The 20,406-nt window shown below is 42.7% G+C and overlaps 1 protein-coding gene across 2 annotated transcripts in view; it reads right to left on the reverse strand.

The window, feature by feature from the left end:
• Positions 1 to 843: 843 nt before the first annotated feature.
• PARVG (parvin gamma) overlaps positions 844 to 20,406 on the reverse strand; it is a 28,965-nt gene continuing 9,402 nt past the window's right edge. Inside the window, exons 4-13 of one of the 2 annotated variants that reach the window (XM_031941028.1) lie at positions 12,635 to 12,737; positions 10,923 to 11,063; positions 9,879 to 9,994; positions 9,725 to 9,780; positions 8,282 to 8,304; positions 7,494 to 7,555; positions 7,326 to 7,394; positions 3,876 to 3,977; positions 2,425 to 2,497; positions 844 to 1,132 (exon numbers count right to left, since the gene is read on the reverse strand). In XM_031941028.1, coding sequence (XP_031796888.1) covers positions 1,023 to 1,132; positions 2,425 to 2,497; positions 3,876 to 3,977; positions 7,326 to 7,394; positions 7,494 to 7,555; positions 8,282 to 8,304; positions 9,725 to 9,780; positions 9,879 to 9,994; positions 10,923 to 11,063; positions 12,635 to 12,737 — 855 coding nt within the window. In that variant the 3' untranslated portion in view covers positions 844 to 1,022. The remainder of the gene's footprint in view (positions 1,133 to 2,424; positions 2,498 to 3,875; positions 3,978 to 7,325; positions 7,395 to 7,493; positions 7,556 to 8,281; positions 8,305 to 9,724; positions 9,781 to 9,878; positions 9,995 to 10,922; positions 11,064 to 12,634; positions 12,738 to 20,406) is intronic. The other variant, XM_031941029.1, reaches the window with a different exon arrangement.

Here is a 20,406-nt window from a genome sequence, read left to right on the forward strand (position 1 = left end):
ATGGTAGAATCCTCAGCAGGATCATGTTCCCTCTAAAGAGGAAGGTGATAGTTCATTCTTGTCTGCACATCTCATGTGCTTTTCACCCTTACTCTCCCATAAGTTGAATGCAGCAGGTCCACCCAATGTTAGAGACCTTCCTTGACATGACCAGAACACCGAGATAATACTTTCCAGTGAGACAAGTTCCAGTCCTTTGATACAAGGAAAAGCTTCCTAACAGTAAGTGTAAAGGGCCGGAACTCTGGAGAAGAATACTTGAAACAAGGATACTTACAACAAGGTGTTAACTCAGTGTGATTGATGAGATGATGGTTCTCTAGTTCATCTACATTTAGTACTTAGCATGGTGATGTAATGGTTCTCTACATATTCAGTAGGCTGTAATGATATAATCACACCAAGATATCCTCCACTAAGATCAAGGACTCGGGCTGATCCCGAGGACCTCCAGAAAGCTAGCCCAGACATTACAGTAAGTGCTATTCAAAAAATTGATGGAAGGGATTTTCCTTTTACTGAAACTGTTCAAGGGAACACTAGATGAACACATGACAGGAATGAAATAAAGGGGATTCTGACATGTATAGGGGCTGGATTCAATGACCTCAGATTTCCCTCTTAGTTCTGGGATTATGTGATGGAAATGGTGCTTCCATTCACCAGCACTGCTTCTTCTGGGGCATCAGAAAGCCAGACACAAGCCTTTAGAGCTGCTGTCAGCAGCCTAGGTGAAGGCTTCTCATGCCTTCATGATCACAGGGGTTAAAGAGATGATCAGATGTCCCAGGCAGTCAGATATCCCATAAGGACTAAGTTCTAATTCAAGGTCAGAAGGCCACATTTTTTAAGAGGTAAGCTCACATTTATTGGGAATAAAACATAAGCAGATTCCCAGGTTTCAAACTATGTCATGACTTCTCACTCACAGATCCCTGTTACTTAAAGGGTAAAACACTTATGCAAAGACTGCATTGGCTGAAACACAAACCACTCTGGAGGAACACCAGCTTCAAGGACTCCTAACTCCCAACTTCAATCTTGGTCTCCTCGGGGACCTCATTCTTCTTGTGTTTGGAAAACAAGCTGTAGAGAACCCTCAGAGTAGCTTTGGTGTCTCCATTGGTGATGTCTGTGGACAGAGGAGGGAGATGCACATTTCTATGTTTGTTCGTTCATTCGGTAAACCTTGATTAAATATCTATTGTTTGTCGGGTGATAAGCAGAATCCTACTGGGGATCAATCACCCCAGGCTCCTCACAGCCCAGTAAGCAAGGCACAGACCACAGCATGGAGGACAGCCTAGACTTGGAAGTGTGAAACCCTGGCTTGTAATTGAATCTCTATGACCCCTCCCCAGCCTCAGTTTCCTTCTCTGTAATTAGAGATTTTAAAAAATCCTTTTACTGGGTATTTACCAGAGTCAGGAGAATGTGAAATCGCCAATTAAGAACCAAAAGGAAATTTAGAGAGGATCTGATCCAAACCTTTCTTTTTACAGATGACGGCAGTGAGGTTCTCAGATAGGGAAGCACCTTGCTCAGGGTAAGACTGCAAGGAGCAAGACTGCGGTCTAAAGATTGGGGTCTGGGAGCTCTGGAACATAACATGGAATAGGAGGATGGTGCATTATTACAAAAGTCCTCCAGGGCCAAGCAGAGGAAGTGGAAACTTATAGAAGTCCTTGTTGAGCAGAGCAGGGGCATGAGTGGATCTATCATAAGAAAAATGATGGTGGAGGGGATAGGGAGGAGGGAGTGTAAGGGAGGGAAAGGTGGAGCGGCCGTTGCAGCAGGCCAGGCAGATGATGATGATGGGTTCCAGGGCAAGGTCGATGGACAACAAGTGGTATCCTGGGAGTGACATGGACAGGATTTGGGGATGGAGCACCCCATGATATAATCACTAGATATTTTAAGTGGCTATTTCTGGGGCTCTTCCCAATCAAAACTGGCTCCTCTAGGTAGTCTGTGATTGGAACTGACCCCCACTTTGATCCTTGAAGACCAAGTCTGAGATTTCTGACAAACCGAGGCAGTCAGCCACGGCAAATGCTATCGCCTTCATTCCCCCGAGAAGGAAACTGAAAGTCAGACATAGGATATATCTGCTTAAGCTCACAGGTAATGCTGTACTGATTCCAATCTGGGACACAATTTCAGGCTTTCTGACTATAATCTAGTTTCTTTATATGCTGGGTGCCTTGCACAGAGCCTGACACATGGTAAGTGCTTAATAAACGTTTGTTGATTGACATTAGTCATCCAGACAGATGCACAGGCAGCAGCTGAGTCAGAAGCGTGGGCTTCCTGGCTCCCAGGAGCCTGCTTTCTGGCCAGCCAGGAAGGCCAGGCCTGTTTCTAGCTACCAAGGCCAAAGTAATTGACCCCATCTCAGGAACATTTTCCCAGGCTCTCACGGACCTTCGGGGTTGACCGGGTAATGAAGGAGGTCTCCTTCCTTCAGCAAGTCTATGGCCAGGTTAACATTATGCAGCTGGAAAGAGAAAAGGCCACAGATGAGAAAAGAAAGAACAGAATCTCTTCTTCCTCAGCAGGGAAAGGTATGGAGATCATCCAAGATGGGGAGGGAGAAGGAAGAGGCACCGAAACTCAGGTGAAATCCTAAGACAGTTCCTGGGTTCTGGCTGGCGAGGAAGGGAGTCAAGAATAAGTTGTGGGCTTAGGGTGTCAGGGGGCCTTGCCACATACTGACAGTGTGGTCTTGGACAAGTCATTGTTCTGAGCTTCAGTCTAGAAGTTTGAAAAGAAGGAGGCCCACTAACTAAAATGTAAGCTCCCTCCCAGCTCTGACATCCCCTATTCTAAGACCCCTCCCCAGTCTGATCTTCCATGTTCTAATGCCTTTCCAGCTCTTGACATCCCCTGTTCTAAGACCCAACCCTAACATTCCCTATCCTCCCAGCCTGATATCCCTTATCCTCAGGCCCCTCCCCAGCTCTGATATTCCCCGTTCTATAGTCCATGTTCTAACACCATATGTTCTAAGGTCCCTTCCAGGCTTCTTTTTTTATAATTCTCTTTCTGAGCTTCTAGTTGAGTTGTCCTATCTCTCAAGGACCCTGACAGGCTTTGACAAAAGGAAAAGCATCTAATTATCTTGCAAATGTATTTGCAGCCATTGCCTGGGGAAAGAGCAGTTCCTCAGATTGTGAGCTCATCTAGTTCAGAAACCTCCTGCTTACACAAGGGACAGGAAGCCCTGATGGGGCTCTGGGTGACAAGAGACCCCAGCTTAGAAGGGGAAGAGGGGATGAAAGCTTCACAAAGGTCAGTCCTCCAGGCTCAGTGTGTCGTCCCCCAGCCAAGGCTCCTTCCCTTCCTCAGCTTCATCATGGGGAAACTGGGGGCCATTCCTCCATATCTACCCCTATAATCCCTTTCCCCAGTGAGCAAGCAATCAACAGATCTTTTCTTCCCATCCATCTCTCTCTGGGAATGGGAGGAAACTGGAACTAGAAAGCTGATGTTCAGAATGGTTTCACCTCCCTTCTTCAAGCATCTGGGATTTCATCAGGAAGAGCAGCCCACATCTGTCTAGTATTTCTCATGTGCCCTGCAGGGGAAGGGCCACTAGCTTCAGTTCTACTTGACAGAAAAGGACACTATGGGTCAGAACTCTCAAGTGACTTTATCAATCAGTCACTTAACAAGCATTTATTAAACACCTGGCTGACAGGAGAATTTTATTAAAGTTTATCGACTGTCTGCCTGCCTGCCAGACCTTATGCCAGGTACTGGAACTGTCCAAAGTTTCCATCAGATTAAAAGAGCATGAGGGTAAAGATTGTCTCACTGTTATTCTTGTGTCTTTGACACCTGGTACGTTTTGGGGATTGCGAGAAGCAACTCACCATTTCAGCAGGAGAACTGGGGGTCAGGAAAAAATCTTTCAAGTTCAAGAAATAGCCTTCAAGCTGCCCGATCAACAAAATTAGAATAACTCCATCTGCAAACTGCGAAAGAAGGCACAGTGAGCTAGTTGGTGGTTGTGTTGCTGAGAAATGGATTGCGTTCAATCCAATAAGCACTGATTTAGCACCTACTGTAGGCTAGGAGTTTAGTGGAATGTGACCTGAGTCATAAAGAAATCTAAGGCTTCCAAGAGGTAGACATGAAGAGGAAGAATGTAGTACATAGGAGAGGGTAGCCTGTGCACAGGAGGAGGTGGAAGACAATATCCTGTACAGGGATGAGGAAAGTAGGCTACAAGTTTTACTTGTGGCTCTGCAGATGAAAAAAAACCCAAATATTCCAATAAGTAAATGACATTCTCCAGGAGGGAATGAGCTACCTTCTCACTGGAAGTCTTCAAGGAAATAAAGTACTTCTCAGAGATGCCGACAGAATGGATCTCTGAGGTCCCTTAGAGCTCTGGTATTTTATTACCCTGCTGTGATTCCAGTACATCTGGGAGTGGCCAGAAAGGGGACAAAAATCCCATTTATTTCTAGGAGTCTAATATTTGATGTCTTTGATATCAAAGAGGGCTCTATGTGTGTATGAGTGTGTGTGTGCTTCCTCTGGTATAGATCGAAATGCTTCCACATCACTAGAGGGAAAGAACATGGAGCCAAACCCTGTGGATTGTGGCTAGACAGTCAACCTCAAAGTCAAGACAATGGTCCTACCTCTGACACATACTGATTGTGGAACTTGAGTTAATCTCTCAGTGTCCCTGGCAACTCTGAACACTTACAGCATAAAGAAGTCTTGCTTGGGGCAATTTGCTTGAATAAAGAAAGCTTCCTTAATGGGAATTCCCGGAGAAATAAAAAAAAACTAATTTTTTTAAAGAAGAAAGGAAAAGGTCAGCCAAGTGGTGCAGTGGTTAGAGAACCAGCCCTGCTGATCAGGAGGACCTGAGTTCAAATCTGGTCTTAAGACATTTAATACTTCCTAGCTGTGTGACCCTAAGCAAGTCACTTAGCCCCAATTGCCTCAGCAAAAAAAAAAAAATAAGAAGGAAGGAAGGAAGGAAGGAAGCAAGGAAGGAAGGAAGGAAGGAAGGAAGGAGGGAGGGAAAGGAGGGAGGGAAAGGAGGGAGGGAAAGATGGAGGAAGGAAAAATATGGCTTTATGGTTTAAGTACCATCACTGTAATTGTGTATATTTAGATCTATTTTTCTATGATTTGCTATCTTAGTGATCTTGAGAAAGTCACTTAATCTTCCTATCTCAATTTCTCATCTGTAAAATAGGTAGTCAGACTAGATGACTTTTTAGGTTACTTATGGTAGGGGTGCTGATAAAGGTCTAATAACCAAGTCTCCAAAAGAAAAACTGTGTCCAGGATATACTTCTAAGTTCAATCTGCATTGCTAATACTTTCTCCATTACTTTCTTAAAGCCTAGACAATCAACTAAACAATAAACCAAGTCCCGATTTGCTGATTTGCAAGGTTTAAATGCTCACACTGAAAAATTTAGCAATCAGTTTTCTCAGTAGAAATGGAGTCTAGTACATCTCTCCTACTTCTAGATCTATGTTCCTATGATACTGAGTCATTTTCCTTTTCAGTGCCTCAGTTTTTTGTTGCATAAAAATGAGGGGCTAGGATTGGGTAGCTTCAGAGTTGCCTTCCACTTAAAGGAGCTTTTTCAGCCTCTGTGGGACCTGATAGCTTCTAGATTCCTTTAGAAGGGCCTTTGAGAACCCAGGGTCACCTTCACACCAGTCATCAAATAGGGCCATCATAAGGAATCCATGAATCCCTGCCTGTGTATAGAGAGAAAGTGGTACGTGATGTCACTGCAACCTACACTAATATAATCCCATGGAGAAGCCTCAGGGGTATCAAGGAGGAAATCAGCTATCTGAGGCAAGTCATCACTCAAGTTCCATAATGGAATTTCCTCAGATGACTTTTGGATGCCTGCTATTTGTCTTGGACTAAGAGTTTCTCAGCAGATACTGAAGAGTGACACAGTAGCCCTGCTTTGTATGTCATCCCTTCCATTCATCCGTCTCCAAATGGTTTCTCCTTCTTCTCCGGACCTGATCCTTTTACATGGGTCACTCAGCAGGTCAGAAATAGCAGAGATCCAGGAGCGAAAATCCACGAATAATAAAGATGCATAGAGAGATACAGATCCACAGTCTGTTGATAACAGTCAGGCAGAGTCCAAATGTTGATAAGACACAAGGAGAAATGAAAGATTTTCTAGCTCCAATCCTGGAGCTAACACATAGTAGGTGCTTCAATGTTTATGAAATGAATGAATAAAATTCCTTGATCCCATCATTCCTTTAGCCTGATGGCTTATGTCTCTCCTCTCTTTCCCTGTGAAGCTGCTAGAAAGAACTGTCTTTGTTCATTGCTTCCTGTATCATTTACCATAATGATCAAAAATCATCAGGGCTCCCTGTTACTTCTAGTACAAAAATACAATCTCAGTTGAGGAGGAAACATCCTCCAGATTCTGGCTCCAAGCTCTCATTCCCATTGCTCCTTTCATCTTGTCTACTCTCCAGCCAAATTAGGTTATTACCTCTCATCTGACTGCAACATTGCATCTTTCACCTTGGAGCAATCAGCATCTCCATGTCTGGAACAACAAATCTCCCTATTTCATTCTTTGTAGCTCAGCTCAAATGCTGTCTCTTCTATGAAACCTCCCCTGAACTCCCCCACACAATGTGATTTCTTCCTTAATTGTTTCTAAAGCACTTTCCCTCGGTCTCTCTTTGTTCTTTGCATCATACTCATTTGTCTGTCATATTTGGGGGATACACAACTCACCGATAATTCCCAGTGATGAAATTCCTTTTGCCCCCACTGAATAGTACTTTTTGCTCAACCCATGTCCATAGAGAGCTGCCTGAGACACTGAGACATTAAGTGATTTACTGATGGGTCCAAAGTGGGACTTGAACCAAGAATGCCTATCTTCCCAACTCTCTCTCCTCTAGCCCATGAAACCTCTCCATGTCATATACCCACAAATGGATTCTAAGCTCCTTAAGGTCAGAGACTAGGTTTTATTTCACTTTTATATCTCCAGCACCATGCATAGTGCTCTATCGTGAGTATACTGTTGAATCTCACTCTAACCGCCTTTCCCCAACCCCACAAGGGTTTGTTGAAAGGAAAAAAGAAATAGTCCCTAACATGAGAAAAGCATCACAACTTTATAGGGAAGGACTTATCAACATGAATCTTTCTGTCTACTTCAAGCTAAAGGTATTTCCCAACCATCACCCAAGTTATCATAAGAGCAGAAAATTTATTTTTAATAAATATCCAAAGGAAAAGTGAGGAGCTTGGTAGCCAGCCTCCCAGGTACTATTTTGGGAGTCCCTACCTGGGTATCAATATTTTTCACAGACAACCCCAAACGCTCCATATTCTTGTTGACAAACTTCACGATTGCCTATGAGAAAGAGGGGAAAAAAATAGAACTGAGACTCCCAGAACAACCTGCAATGGGCTGCTGTGTGTTGGCGTTCAGAAGAACTGGGGTCTCATTTACCTCTTTGACAGCATTCACTTTCTCTGGGGCCAGTTTAAATAATTCATCAAAGATGTCGACTTCTGCAGAAACATATTCAATAAAAGCTTCATTAGGATTCTATTACTTGCGAGATGAAGAAAGGCTGAGCCAGAAAGGGCTGTCATTACAGGGCTTCCCTTCTCTGGGGGCTAGAGACTAAAACTGGAGCCCAGGTCTCTTACTCTCAGTCCCTTGCCATTTCCAACACAATCCATTGCCAAAAAGACAGATGGACAGGCAGGGAGGCAGACAAATAGACAGGACACTGGAGAGCTACATGCTAGACTATGAGACTAGCTTATGTATTCCCCCTATAAAGGACTCTTTAAAAAAAGTTTCTGAGGGCAGAAACTAATTTTTTTTTCATTTTGATATCTTCAGTATCCAAATCAGACCTATAGTTTTATGAAGGTTAGGGAAGTTAAGGTCTATGGCATTTTTTTTTTCAGAATAGAGACTTTCCAATATAGAAAATCCCTTTATGAAAGCATTTCATCCACTGACATTGACCTGAGGCACTGACAGTAAAAGTAACTTGGTAAGTAGATGTCAAAGGCCAGACTTGAAGCCAGATTTTCCTGGCTCTTAAGTGACTCTATTATCTATGACCTGCTTCCCCTCCCCAAGAACATAAGAGATGTTTGATAAATGTTTGTAGGGCAAAATGGAATTAAAAACAAGGAAAGATCATTCATCATGTATGTCTCTAGAAACAACTGAGTAATAGGAAGAGATTTCCGCTTTTTCACCTGGAGGGAAAGACTTACTTGACTGCTGATCTGAATCCGTGCTAAAGACAAAAAAGAAAAAAAAAAGGAAAAGAAAAAGAAAAAAGAAAGTGGTTAAGAACCCATCTGCAGCTAACATCCGTCCTCCGCCTGCGGCCCCACTTAAGCACAGCGGGAGGCTGGGCAGCGCAAAGTGGCTCAAGCAGAGCTTCCCGAGTCAGCAGCTCCTCCGCAGAGGTTTGCAGGAGTCAGCGAAGCTGACGGGGCTCCAGCCATCCCAGAGGCTTTACCTGGACCATCCATCACCGGCACCTCTGGACAAACTGCAGGGCATATATGCTCACACACGCAGAACAAATGGAGATGGCGGGTTAGGAGAAGCTACCTTCTGTGAAAGGGTTATAAACCTTAACTCTGGACATAATCCCTTGAACTATCTTACATCCCACACAGAAAACAAGGGGGCTTTATGACCCAGAGAGAAAGAAGCATAAGATGATCATAATTATTCATTATGGCATCGCTGAGAGGGAGGCGATTTCTTGCCATGTCTCGCTCAGCTTTCTGCTTTTCCTACGGAAACCCCTAATTCTCACTTTACCAAAAATGGCCGTTTGTCAGGTAATAATTAATTACTGGCGACCAGAAGTTCTATCACCGACTAGCTGAGTGATCCTATATACATTGATATATATATACAAGATGTCTGTTTCCTCAATTGTGAAATGGGGGTGATTTTTCCTTGCCAATATGGAACAAATCATGGGCATCCCTTTTGTGCAAAAGGCGGACAAGAGGCTTGTTCAGGCCTGCTGTCACACTCAGAATGGATGCCACAGCACTCCCCTGTAGAGTGCTTCAGTCAGCAAAGAAAGGGAATTTATTGGATCAATAGGATGCTTGAGGGAAGGGACTTGGTAAATTAACTCTTCAGCACATATAAACTTTTTAATATCACATTTTAAAATATCTTTCTCTTCAGCGTTTCAATCACAGAAACAAAGAATATCAGAAACGAGATTTAGGAGACAAAGTATCGGAGCTGGGAGAAGCCTTAAAACAAGGAATGGTAAAATGAGGAGGGAGCTTAGAACAGGAAATTTCAGGACTTGAAAGACGCTCAGGACAGGGAATGTCAGAATTGGGAAGGAGTCTTAGAAAAAGGAATATCAGTCCTGGGAGGATGCTTAGAACAGGGAAGGTCAGAATTAGGAGCCTATTCACTTTTCAAGCCAGAAGTCTCTTTCCTATCACCACCACCCAAATGAACCAGTTCTCTTCAAGATCACTAATGTTCCTTTTATTGCTCAGTCCAATGGCCTCTTTTCAACTTCTCCCCAACACTTGTCATTATTGACCAGCCCCTTTCCTGGCTGCTTTCTCCTCTGCTCTTCTTGGCAGGGTGCTGACATTTCCTTCTCAGTCTCCTTTGCTAGATCCCCACCCATGTCCCAGTCAGTGCCTCCTCTCCCTTTTGCTTACTTGCAATCGGTGATCTGCTCCACAGATTTCACGGTCTTTAAGCCACTCTTGGTGCTCTAACAAGCAAGGAAGGAAGGAGAAGGTGATGAGTGCTCAAAGATCTATTCAGGAAGAGAGTGTCAAAGCCCCTTGGTCTCCACAAGTATCCAGTTACCTCAGTTGTTACTACTTCCACTTGGACATTTGCAGGGAGGGCCAGGTCCGGCTGGAAGTGCTTGGCCATGGCCACCAGGAGATGGAGAGTGGCCAACAAGTCCTTATTGAAGATGCCTGTTGAAATCGAACAGAATTAAATTAAGCATGAGGCAGGGGAGGCAGTAGTCCACATGAAGAAGAACTGGAACGTGGAGGGGAAAAGAAAAAGTGGAGTTTTAATAGCCCACAGGTTCAGTATGAGTCAGTGGAGTAGCAGAGCTTCTATAAAAGCTATCCTGCAGCCTTAGGTTGTACTAAGAGAGGTAGAGTGCCTCTGGTGATAAGTCCCCCTGCACTATGTCCTGGTAAACCCACTCTCGGAGGATTTAGACCAAGGGTGGGCAGAAGGGGGGTCAGTCTCTCAAAGTCACACAGTGAGTGTCAGAACTGGAATCTGGAGCCATATGAGACCCCTTCACAGCACAGCCATCACTAAAAGTTGTGGTGTCTGGGGTAGCACAAACTACACTTGAGTCATGAAATGTCCCATTAAATCACTTTATTAAACAAGGGCCAGTCCCACTGACCGAGGGAGGAGTATCAGGATGCAGGGCAAAGGAGAATAAAGACTCATGTCTTCTCTGTCCCTTAGAGGAAGGCACTTTGTGAAAATGTTTCAGAAATAGGAATTTTGTGGAATACGGCCTCTGATCTGTAATGATTATATGATCCTATACAAATCACCTCAACCTTTTATTAACTCTGGCAACTCTAAGTCTATGAGTTATAGGAGAAAAAGAGAATGAGGAAATTATTAATTATAATTATTAATGAGGAAAATTAGGAATTCTCACCACCAATGAAACCACAATTCTAATTTAAAAATAAAAAGGGAACTTTGTTCTTACTTGGGGATCTTTACTACTTTCTCCAGTTCTAGGCCAGGTGATAGACAGGAGACTTGCCTTCAGAAGTTCCACCTGATTTTATAAGCAAGTTCTGACCAGAGCCTCCATCATGTTGTGCTGAGGCAAAGAGTCAGACAGAGATAAGTGATACCTACTCTCCATATTCCATTTGGCCGAGTTCTCCTCCAGCTGCAAACACTGGTGCAGCGCCTCCAGTACAATAGTGAGCTTCCTCTTCTGGTTGCTAGCCGTCAAAGCGATCTCTTCAACCTCCAATGTGATAGATGCGAGCTTCTCTGAAGGTGTCAGAGAAAAAGGGAAAACAAGAACTAAGCCAGGGTACAACCAATAGGACAGTGAAGGTCTCAGATGTAGGGAACTTAAGTCCTTCAGTTTTCTTTAGGTCTCAGAAACAGCCTCAAAGTCAGAGCTAGGAAGGAGCTTAGGACCTGGACTGTCAGTGCTGGGGAAGGCCTTAGAACAGGGAATATCAGGGCTAAGTATCTTAGAAAATGAAATGTCAGAGATAAAAGGGCCTTAAAACAGTGAAGGTCAGAGCTGGGAAGGGCCTTAAAACAGAGAACATCAAGGCTGGTTATTATCTTAGAACTTGGAATGTCAGAGCTAGAAGGAACTTAGAACCTTGAATTTCAGCACGGGGAAGGGCCTTAGAACAGGGACATCAGGACTAGTAAGTATCTTAGAAAATGAAATATCAGAGATTTAAAAAAAGGACTTAAAACAGAAAAGGTCAGAGCTAGGAGGGGCCTTAGAACCTGGAATGCCAGTGCTGGGAACAGAACAGCAAATTTGTCAGGACTGGGTTAGGCTTCAGAACACAAAACAATCTGAGCTGAATACCTTTCCTGGAATATGTCAAAAGCTCTGATCCTTCATTTGCTCAAAACAGGTATGAGTAATTCTTGTGTAAATCATTCCAGCCTAACAAGATAGTGAGTTCCCCCTTCCTGGAAGTATTCAAGGAGAGGTTAGATAACTACTTGTTGAATGAGTTACAGAGGCCTTTCCTCAAAGGTTGACCTCTTGGCTCTGGCCTGTCCCTCCAGCTCTGACTTCTTGTGATTCTGCTTTTGCTTCTCCTGCCCCAAAGCTGTCTAGAAACCAACGCAGATAGTGCCATCCCAGAACAACCTGGTACCCTTTCCCTTCAGCTGCCCCGTCCACCTCGACACTGATGTCTCCTTGGAAAGCCTCCTACAATCTCAGACACACACAGTAAATACACAGGTCATTTCTTGGCCATCAGGAAAGGGCTATTGCATGGTGAAGGAGCCAGAACCCAAGCCCAGACCCAGGTTCCAAGCCCAATTCCACTGCTAATTTACTGTATGAGCTTGGATGAGTCCTGGGATTGGAGATTCACATTTTTGAGGGGACTTGGAGATCAAATTCTTTCATTTTACAGAAAAAACTGAGGCATGAGGCAGTGCTATTCAGAGTCAGAGAGCCTGGGTTAAGATTTCACTTCCAATGCTTACTGTTAGTGTGATTTGGGACCAGACATTTCCTTGAACTTCATTTTTTCTGATTTACAAAAGAGGGGAGATGGAGATAGCCTCAGGAATCCTCCGTCACACTCATTCTAGTATGCTTTTGAGCACACAGAAAGGATGGGACTGACCCAACATTACATCACCAGGAAAGAACAGATTAATGGTTTGAATCCCAGGTTTGAGTTCAAATTTTTTGTTCATCCCACTGCATCATGCTGACTTCCTATTGATCACCCCCCTTTCTGAACCTCTCTTTCCTCATCTGTAAAGGAGAGGCTGGACACGATCATCCCTGATGTTCCTTCCAGCTCTACCAAGCCATGAACTGAGGCTTTCTCTCATCGGCATCTTACGCAGGAGATGATGCAGAACAAGGCCGTCAAACAAGTCTTCCTCTAGGTTTTGGACTACTATGTGTTCCCGAAAAAGGGTGCTATTGATCCACTCCATCAATACCTGTCGCACAAATAAGACAGAATTAACTGAGTTTTAATGCGAGAAGGGACCTGAGAAATTATCCAGTTCTCCCCCAGTGGGAAGGATGACCCCAACCCCAGGGACATCCGCAGGATGCCCTCTGAAGGGCCCATCCCCTTCCCCAGAGCCTACCCCAAGCATCTCACTAATGATGCCCTTTCCTGGTTGGTAGAGGGCCACACCAATGGGACAGAGCCTGCCTGCAATTTAAGGACTCATGGGCTTTGTCACCTTCCCTAGATCTGGACCATCAGGACTGTCTCTTGCAAAGATATGAAGGTGAGTAAGAGAGTGAGAATTTTGGGAAAAGGCAAATAGGTCATCTTGGCAAGAGCTCAGCGTTCATGAGTAATATCACATGAAAGGAAGTCATATATATAAGGAAATGTGACACAAGGTAATTAAAATGAACACTCAAATGACTAATAATAATGAGAACTCTCATTTGCACTTTATAGCACCATTGCCCTCAGAGACAACTTTCCATCTACTCTTATTTACATGGCCTTCCCTCATTAGAATACATGTTCCTTGTGGGAAGAGATCATTTATTTCCTTTTTCTTTGCATCTACAGTATTGAAAATGGTGTCTGATACATAGGAAGCACTTAATAAATACTTACTGACTGACTGATTAATGACAGCCCTGGCAGGTTGGGAAGGTAAATAGTCTTCTCATCTTTTTAGGTCCAACAAATTTCCCATGATCACACAACCCGTAAGTGTCAGGGCTGTGATTTAAATTCAGTTCATTTGACTCCATGTCAAATATTCTTTGAATAACACTGTACTTCCATTGAAAAATGGGATAATTGTACCCTGCCACCACAGATGGAGAAACGTCAAGGGACTACAGCCACACTCCAGGAAAATAAGAAAGCTTGGACTTTATTTTACATCATTATTAGAAGACATTCCAAAATGGCGGACCTGATGGGAAAGAAAGTTGCTTGTGTAGTGACCCCAAATTCATTTTCCTTCTAAAGGAAGCTCAAATCCCAGCAAAACTATGAATCTAAGGGACGACATGGAAAAGTAGAATCCATTTAAAAGTCAGGAAAATGAATAAGCACTTATGAAGTTTCTATTTTGTGCTAACCATGGGAAAGAGAATTGCACAACTTGTTTATAAGGTATTATGAGTCCTTGAGATTTTTCTTCATTTTCCATGGTGATAAAATAAAAGCTGTCTCATACCTAATATATTTGGGTTACCTGAATATTTTTTCACATGAAAACTTTGAAGAATTTCTTTTTTTCTTTTTTTTTGTTCTTTTCTAATTATATTTATCTTCTGTTACATTTCAAATTTTGAATTGTCTCCCTCTCTCCCTCCCAACCCTGCATTAGAGAAGGCTACTTTGAGTATTTATACAGATTCTGGAGACTCCTTTGCCTATATATGTGGCAACCTAAACATAAGTTATTTTCTGAGGTTTTCTAGGAGTACCAGTGAATAGGGTGAATGAGAAAAAGAAAGCGATTTGGGGGAGACTAATCCCTAAGATTGAATGGATAGATATAAGCTCAGAGCCTCTGTCTCTGGGCCATGGGAGAAATATAAATAAGAAAAGATCACTTTCAGCTGGGACTTTCTAGAGGACACAGAAGGAAAGCTGGGCTTGGAAGAAGAGATGGATAATTAATAAACAGAGATGAAAAAGGGGCTCCATTCCATGCATTCAGCTTCAGTCAAACTGCCTTGTCCCTCTGAGGGCTGCAACTAGAGGAAGCTTTGTGGACTCCGGTATAAAGAAAAGGAAAAGAGAAATTGGTCCAAGGAATAAGGCATAAGAGATTCTGAATTTGAAACTCACGCCTGCATCTCTCTACTTCAGCAAATCTGACCACGGGGAAGAATTCATTAGTTCTGCCATGACTCATCTCCAGCTGCCCAGAATGCTTCTCGTCCTGCTAATCATTTTCATCTTTGCAAAGAGAGGCAATGCTACAGATGGGGGGAAAGCAACAGGGAGAGAGCCTTCAGCTCCAAGTAAGAGGGGTTGGGGGGAATTTCATCCCACTTAGAGCTGCCTGAGACAGAAGCAGGTTGCCTTGGACAGGGAGTGAGTTCCCCATCTCTAGAAGTGATCAAACACAGGCAAGATGGTGGATCAAGGATGCTAAAGAGGGTAGTTGTGCTTTTTCCAGGAGATGGATGAGAATTACTTTTAGCTCTGAGAAACTGTGATTCTATGAAATAGAATCCCTGCCTATCTTGGCCAGCGAAAGAACAATTAGTCCTTTTCCCCACGGAGGAAGTCAATTCTCATTTAATTCAGCAAATATTTACAAAATATCTACTATGTGCTAAACACTGGGCATACAAGAGCAAGAACAAAACAATCCTTGCCCGCAAGTAGCTTACATTTTATTGGGGGAAACAGCACGTTCACTGTTACGCATATAAACTTTAACATGTTTAACATGTGTGGGACTGCCTGTCATATAAGGAAAGGGATGGAGGGAAGGAGGGGAAAAGTTGGAAGAGACGTTTTTGCAAGGGTCAGTGTTGAAAAATTACCCATGCATATGTCTTGTAAATAAAAAGCTATAATAAAAAAAAAACAATTAAACATATAGGAATTACCAGGTTGGGTAGCTTCCAGTGCTGTTCTCCGAGTTATTCTTTTGTCTACCCTTCCCCCTACTCCACTCCCCCAGCCCCAAAGTTCCTAAGCAACTTTTCAAATACTTCCTAGTAGAGAATAACCAGCAAAAGAGTCTATCCCAATATACCAATGGGTCTGTCATCTCACTGATTTAAATGTTTCCTCCAAAGAAGCACATCGCTACCCATTTGTGCCCACACATCCTTGGTGAGTCCTGCCCATAAATTCATCACCAATAAATATTTATTAAATACTTAATGTACCAGGCATTTTGTTAAGCACTGGAGACACAAAAAGATGCAAAAGAGAGTTTACTGCCCTCAAGAAATTCACAGTTTAAAGGGGAAGACAACGTGTAAACAAATATGTACAATTGGACTATATACAGAATAAATAAGAAATAAAAACAGGAGGAAGTTCTAGAATTGAGAGATGTTAAGAAAAGCTTGAAGGTTGCTAGATTGTTAAAAGTCAGAGCACGAGGAGACCTAAATTCAAATTTGACCTCAGACATGTCATAGCTATGTGAGTCACATAACCTGGTCTCAGTTTGTAAAAGGAGATAGAAAATCACTCTTTGCCAAGAAAACTCCAAATCAGGTCAGAAAGAGTTGGACACAATTAAACAACCACAAGAATGAAAGATTGTTTAAAAATTAAATCAAATCAAATTTTAATTAAAAATTAGATTGAAAATTAAAAATGAAAGATTGTTCCTATAGAAGATGGGATTTTAATTGAGATTTAAAAGAACCAAAAAGTCAAGGCTTAAAGACATAAAAGAAGTTAGGAAGCAGAGATGAAGAGAGAAAGCATTCCAGACATGGTGGACAGTGAGAAAAATGCCCAGAGTTGAGAGGTGGAGGTTCGAGTACTTGAATCAGCCAAGAGGCAGTGTCACTGGATTGGAGAGTACATTTTGGGGAGTAAGGTGTAAGAACACTGGGAATAGAGAAGTGAGCTAGGTTATGGAGAGCTTTGAATGCCAAACAAGATTTTATATTTGATCCTGGAGCTGTCACCACAGTCTACTGATCATAGTCAATCCAAAAGTCATCCAACTTATTCTCCTCAATTCCTGGACCAGCTCATTGTCTACTGGCATCATCTGAGATATGGATATTGTTGGACCAATTCTATGAGGTGTCTATCTCATAGTATGACATCTTCATCCACTTGGCTATTCCTGTGTGGATGGAGAATTAACACAAGTTCTGTTGATTGGCTATGGGTCTCCTTTAGGAGGCTCTACAGAAACAAACAGAGAGAACTGTGCTCAGTGAGTTCCTGATTTATTAAAGGATATCAAGACATGAAACAGAGAGACCAACACTCATCAAAGGTATTCTCCACTCTCCGGGAGTCATGAGGGGATCCCTTGTCCACGTTTGGATCACCCAGACATTGACCTTATTCCATGAGCCCCTGAATCATTTGGAAATTGGAAATTCCCAGACTACAGTAGAAGTGTTTGGTGGTCCAGTGGATAGAGTAAAAGACTTCAGAATCAGGAAGAATTTATATATATATATATATATATATATATATATATATATATATATATATATATACACACACATATATACCAGCTGAGTGACCCAGGACAAGGCACTTAACTTCTCATAAGCTCAACTTCCCCATCTGTAAAATGGGAATAATAACAGCCCTAGGTTGTTGTGAAAATCAAATGATTTAATCTTTGTAGAATGCTTTGTAAACTTTCAAATACTATATAAAGCATTGGGACTGACCTGAGGGACCTGGATTTGACTCTAACTTTGGACAAGCTCAGGGCAAGCCCTTTATTCTTCCTGAGCTTCAGTTTCTTAATCTGCAAAATGGAAATAATATCTCTGGCACCTGCTGCTAGGACATGTGAGGATCAAAGGAGATAATGGAGAGAAAGAGTTTGCCAAATCTAGAAGCTTGTTGGATTGATGGTTATTGTTACCAGCGAGGGCAGAGAGGGACAATGTTCCTAGGAGGAACATTGAGAGCGGAGTCAAGATCCTGTCCCAGTCATGTAGTGCTTAGTGTGTGACCTCAAGAAAAGGTCCTTCTTCTCTCTAGCCCTCAGTTGTTTCCTGTGTAATATTGAGAGGATTAGCTTAGGATATATCTAAAGTCCTTCCCAGCTCTGACATCCCTGTTCTAAAAGCCCTCCCAGATCTATGATTTCTGGATATACAAGGATTAAAAAACCTCATTGAAAGGACAGTGGGGATGGACATTCAGTGGTAGCCATGGGTCCCCATCATGTGGGTGCCAGGATTCAAATCCAAGTCTCTTGAGGCTCAGTTCTGTGCCTTTCCCATTCCCTGTGACTGCCTCTTCCAAGTTCAGGTTTCTGGATGTAAACATCAGATAGAACAGGTCCAGATTCTGATGCTCAGCCAAAGCTTCCCTAATTATGACCTTGAAGCTTCCTTCCTCTTATCCTCTTTCCCCCATAAGGCTCTGTGGACAAATAAAACTAGTGAGGCTCTCAGCACCACTATAATCAGTCCGGCCCCATGAGAGCATACTCTGGGTAAGGTCTAGGCCCAGCAGGAAACCTACAATCAGCAGAAAGACCTTCTGATGAAATCAAAGCATTTCCCAAAACTGAAAGTCCAAGTCAGTGTCCCAGCAGGCATCCGGCATAGCCTGGCCAGCCTTGACCTTGGAAAAACAAGGGGTCTGGGTCTGAAAACAAACTGATTCAGTCCTTGAGCTGTGTTAGAATTGCTGCCTGCTTCCATTTATTCACAGAAACATTCAGAGAGCCATAAAGTCATAGAGTACCAGAGCACAGTGCTTGACACACAGTAGTCACTTAATAAATGCACATTAAATGACTTTACACATACAATCGATATTAAATTGTTTGCTTTCTCCAAGAAGGAGGAAGGAAGGTTGGAGGGAAGAAGAGAGAGAATTTGGAATTCAAAACTTTTAAAAATGATTATTTAAAAATATACATATAATTGGGAAATTTTACTTTTTAATAAATAAAATACTTTTTAAATAAAATTAGTTTTTAAAACTAAAACAAAAGGCAACTGACTGACTAGATGACTCTCTGAAGGAGATCTTTGGACTCATGGCTTTCCTATCTTATTTATCAGAGGAGGAAAGACACAGAAAGCTTCCTCAAAACCACATAGGAAATTAATGTCAACTTCGGGCCTAGAATCCAGCTGGAAAGATCATAAGATTTAGGGTTAGGGTTCTAAGGCTTTTCCCAGCTCTGACATCCCTTATTCTAAAACCCCTCCAGCTCTGACTTCCCCTATTTTAAGGCTCCTCCCAGTTCTGCTATCCCCTTTTCTCAGATCCCTTCCAACTCTGCCATCCTCTGTTTTCAGGCCCCTTCCAGCCTTTCCAGTTCCATAAGTCTGGGATGTACTAGGATTTGGAGACCTCACTAAAGGGACGATTCAGTAGAAAAACCTTAAGAAACTCCAGTGGTAGCTACATGTTATGAGGAAGCCTGGAAAGAGCTCAAAGATCAATCATTTGACAAATGAAAAAATTGAGCCCCAGTGAATTTAACTGGTTTGGTTAATTAGTGTCAGAGATGTGATTTGAATCCAGATCCTAGACCTTAAATATCTATCCTACTTTCTACTGCCCTACAAAACTTGCTTTCTTCCCAATTTAGGGAGTTTTCCAAGACACTTCAGCCCATCTCAAGAGAACTCCACTTAACTGTTTGATTAACAATTGAAATATTTACTTTCTTTCTGAAGGAGAGGATAGAAGTAGCTCTTAAGCCTAAGACACACAATTATCTCCATCCCACTTTCCCCTAGGGAAAAGAGGGGTCAGAGAAATCGCAACTCAAGAATCGCCCCAGCTCACAATTCTCCAGAAGTCGACTGCTTTTGAGGGGCTCTCAGAACTGTCACCATCTCATTGGGAGCTGTTGGGAAATGGGAAAATGCTCATGGACCCACTCTACAGATGAAGAAATTGACCTCCAAAGATGGGAATGCACACAGCTAGCAGATGGTAGTCAAGAAGGAGAGGGATGAACTCTGCTTGGAGAGTGAGAAGTAGTGAAGGCAGCCCTGAATTAGGAACCAGAAGACCCGGCTTCAAGTTTCAGCCCTACCACTTCCTAGTCCTGTAGCCTTCCTCGTCTATAAAATGGGGAAATGATATCTGTTCTTTGTAAGTACAAAGCAGCTCAATGATACATGGACAGACTCTCCTAAGGCACCTTCTAGGCTGGCTTTGTTTTCCGGGGTATTACCCTACTGGGGCTAGGCTAGTATTTCCATAAATCACCCTGGAGGCTTAATTAGCTCAGGCCACTAAGGCTTAGACCAATGGCTTAAGTGCCTACCTAAGAAGGGTATGAGAAGATAGTCCCTCCTCCCTCAGATTTCTGGCTGGCAGACCATCATGGTTACCCAGAGGCAGGGAAATTACTCACTCAATGCTGCATCTTTGCTAAAGTAAGCATCCTTTTTTCTAATTGGCAGAGGGCCTCATTTCATTCCAAAATTCTAAAGAAAATCTCTAGTTTATTCCAAGGATAAAGCAGAAATGTTTTTTTTCCTGCATTTTCTTCCATCATGGATTCCCCATCCCCTGCTCCCCTCCTGTGATCAAGACACTCAAGAGGTAGCCACCCTGTGATCTGAAAGTTGGTCTCCAACTGCCTCCACACAAATTTGTATTTGATATCGGGGGTGTAAAATCTTCTTACATAGTATACTTGGGGAGAGAACTTTGGACTTCAAAAGCTTTCTTTTTTTTTCTGCATCTAAACTTTGAGGATTATCCTACCATCCATCACCTTATCAAACTGTAGTTTTAGATGCTTAAAAAAACAACAGAATCTCTGCTTTACATTAGATAGTGAGTTCTCCATCATTAGAAGTAGGCAAGGCATATAGATGACTGCCTGTCGGAAATGTTACATGATGGGAATTTGAGGTTCCACAGCAGGTCGATGAGAGACATATTTGAGGAGAGAATAAAAAGCAACCCATCCTTTAAAACCTGAGTCAAAATTTACCTTCTCCATGGAAACGTCCCCCAATTAC

Source organism: Sarcophilus harrisii, chromosome 5 (genome assembly GCF_902635505.1).
Source record: "Sarcophilus harrisii chromosome 5, mSarHar1.11, whole genome shotgun sequence".
Classification (NCBI taxonomy): domain Eukaryota; kingdom Metazoa; phylum Chordata; class Mammalia; order Dasyuromorphia; family Dasyuridae; genus Sarcophilus; species Sarcophilus harrisii.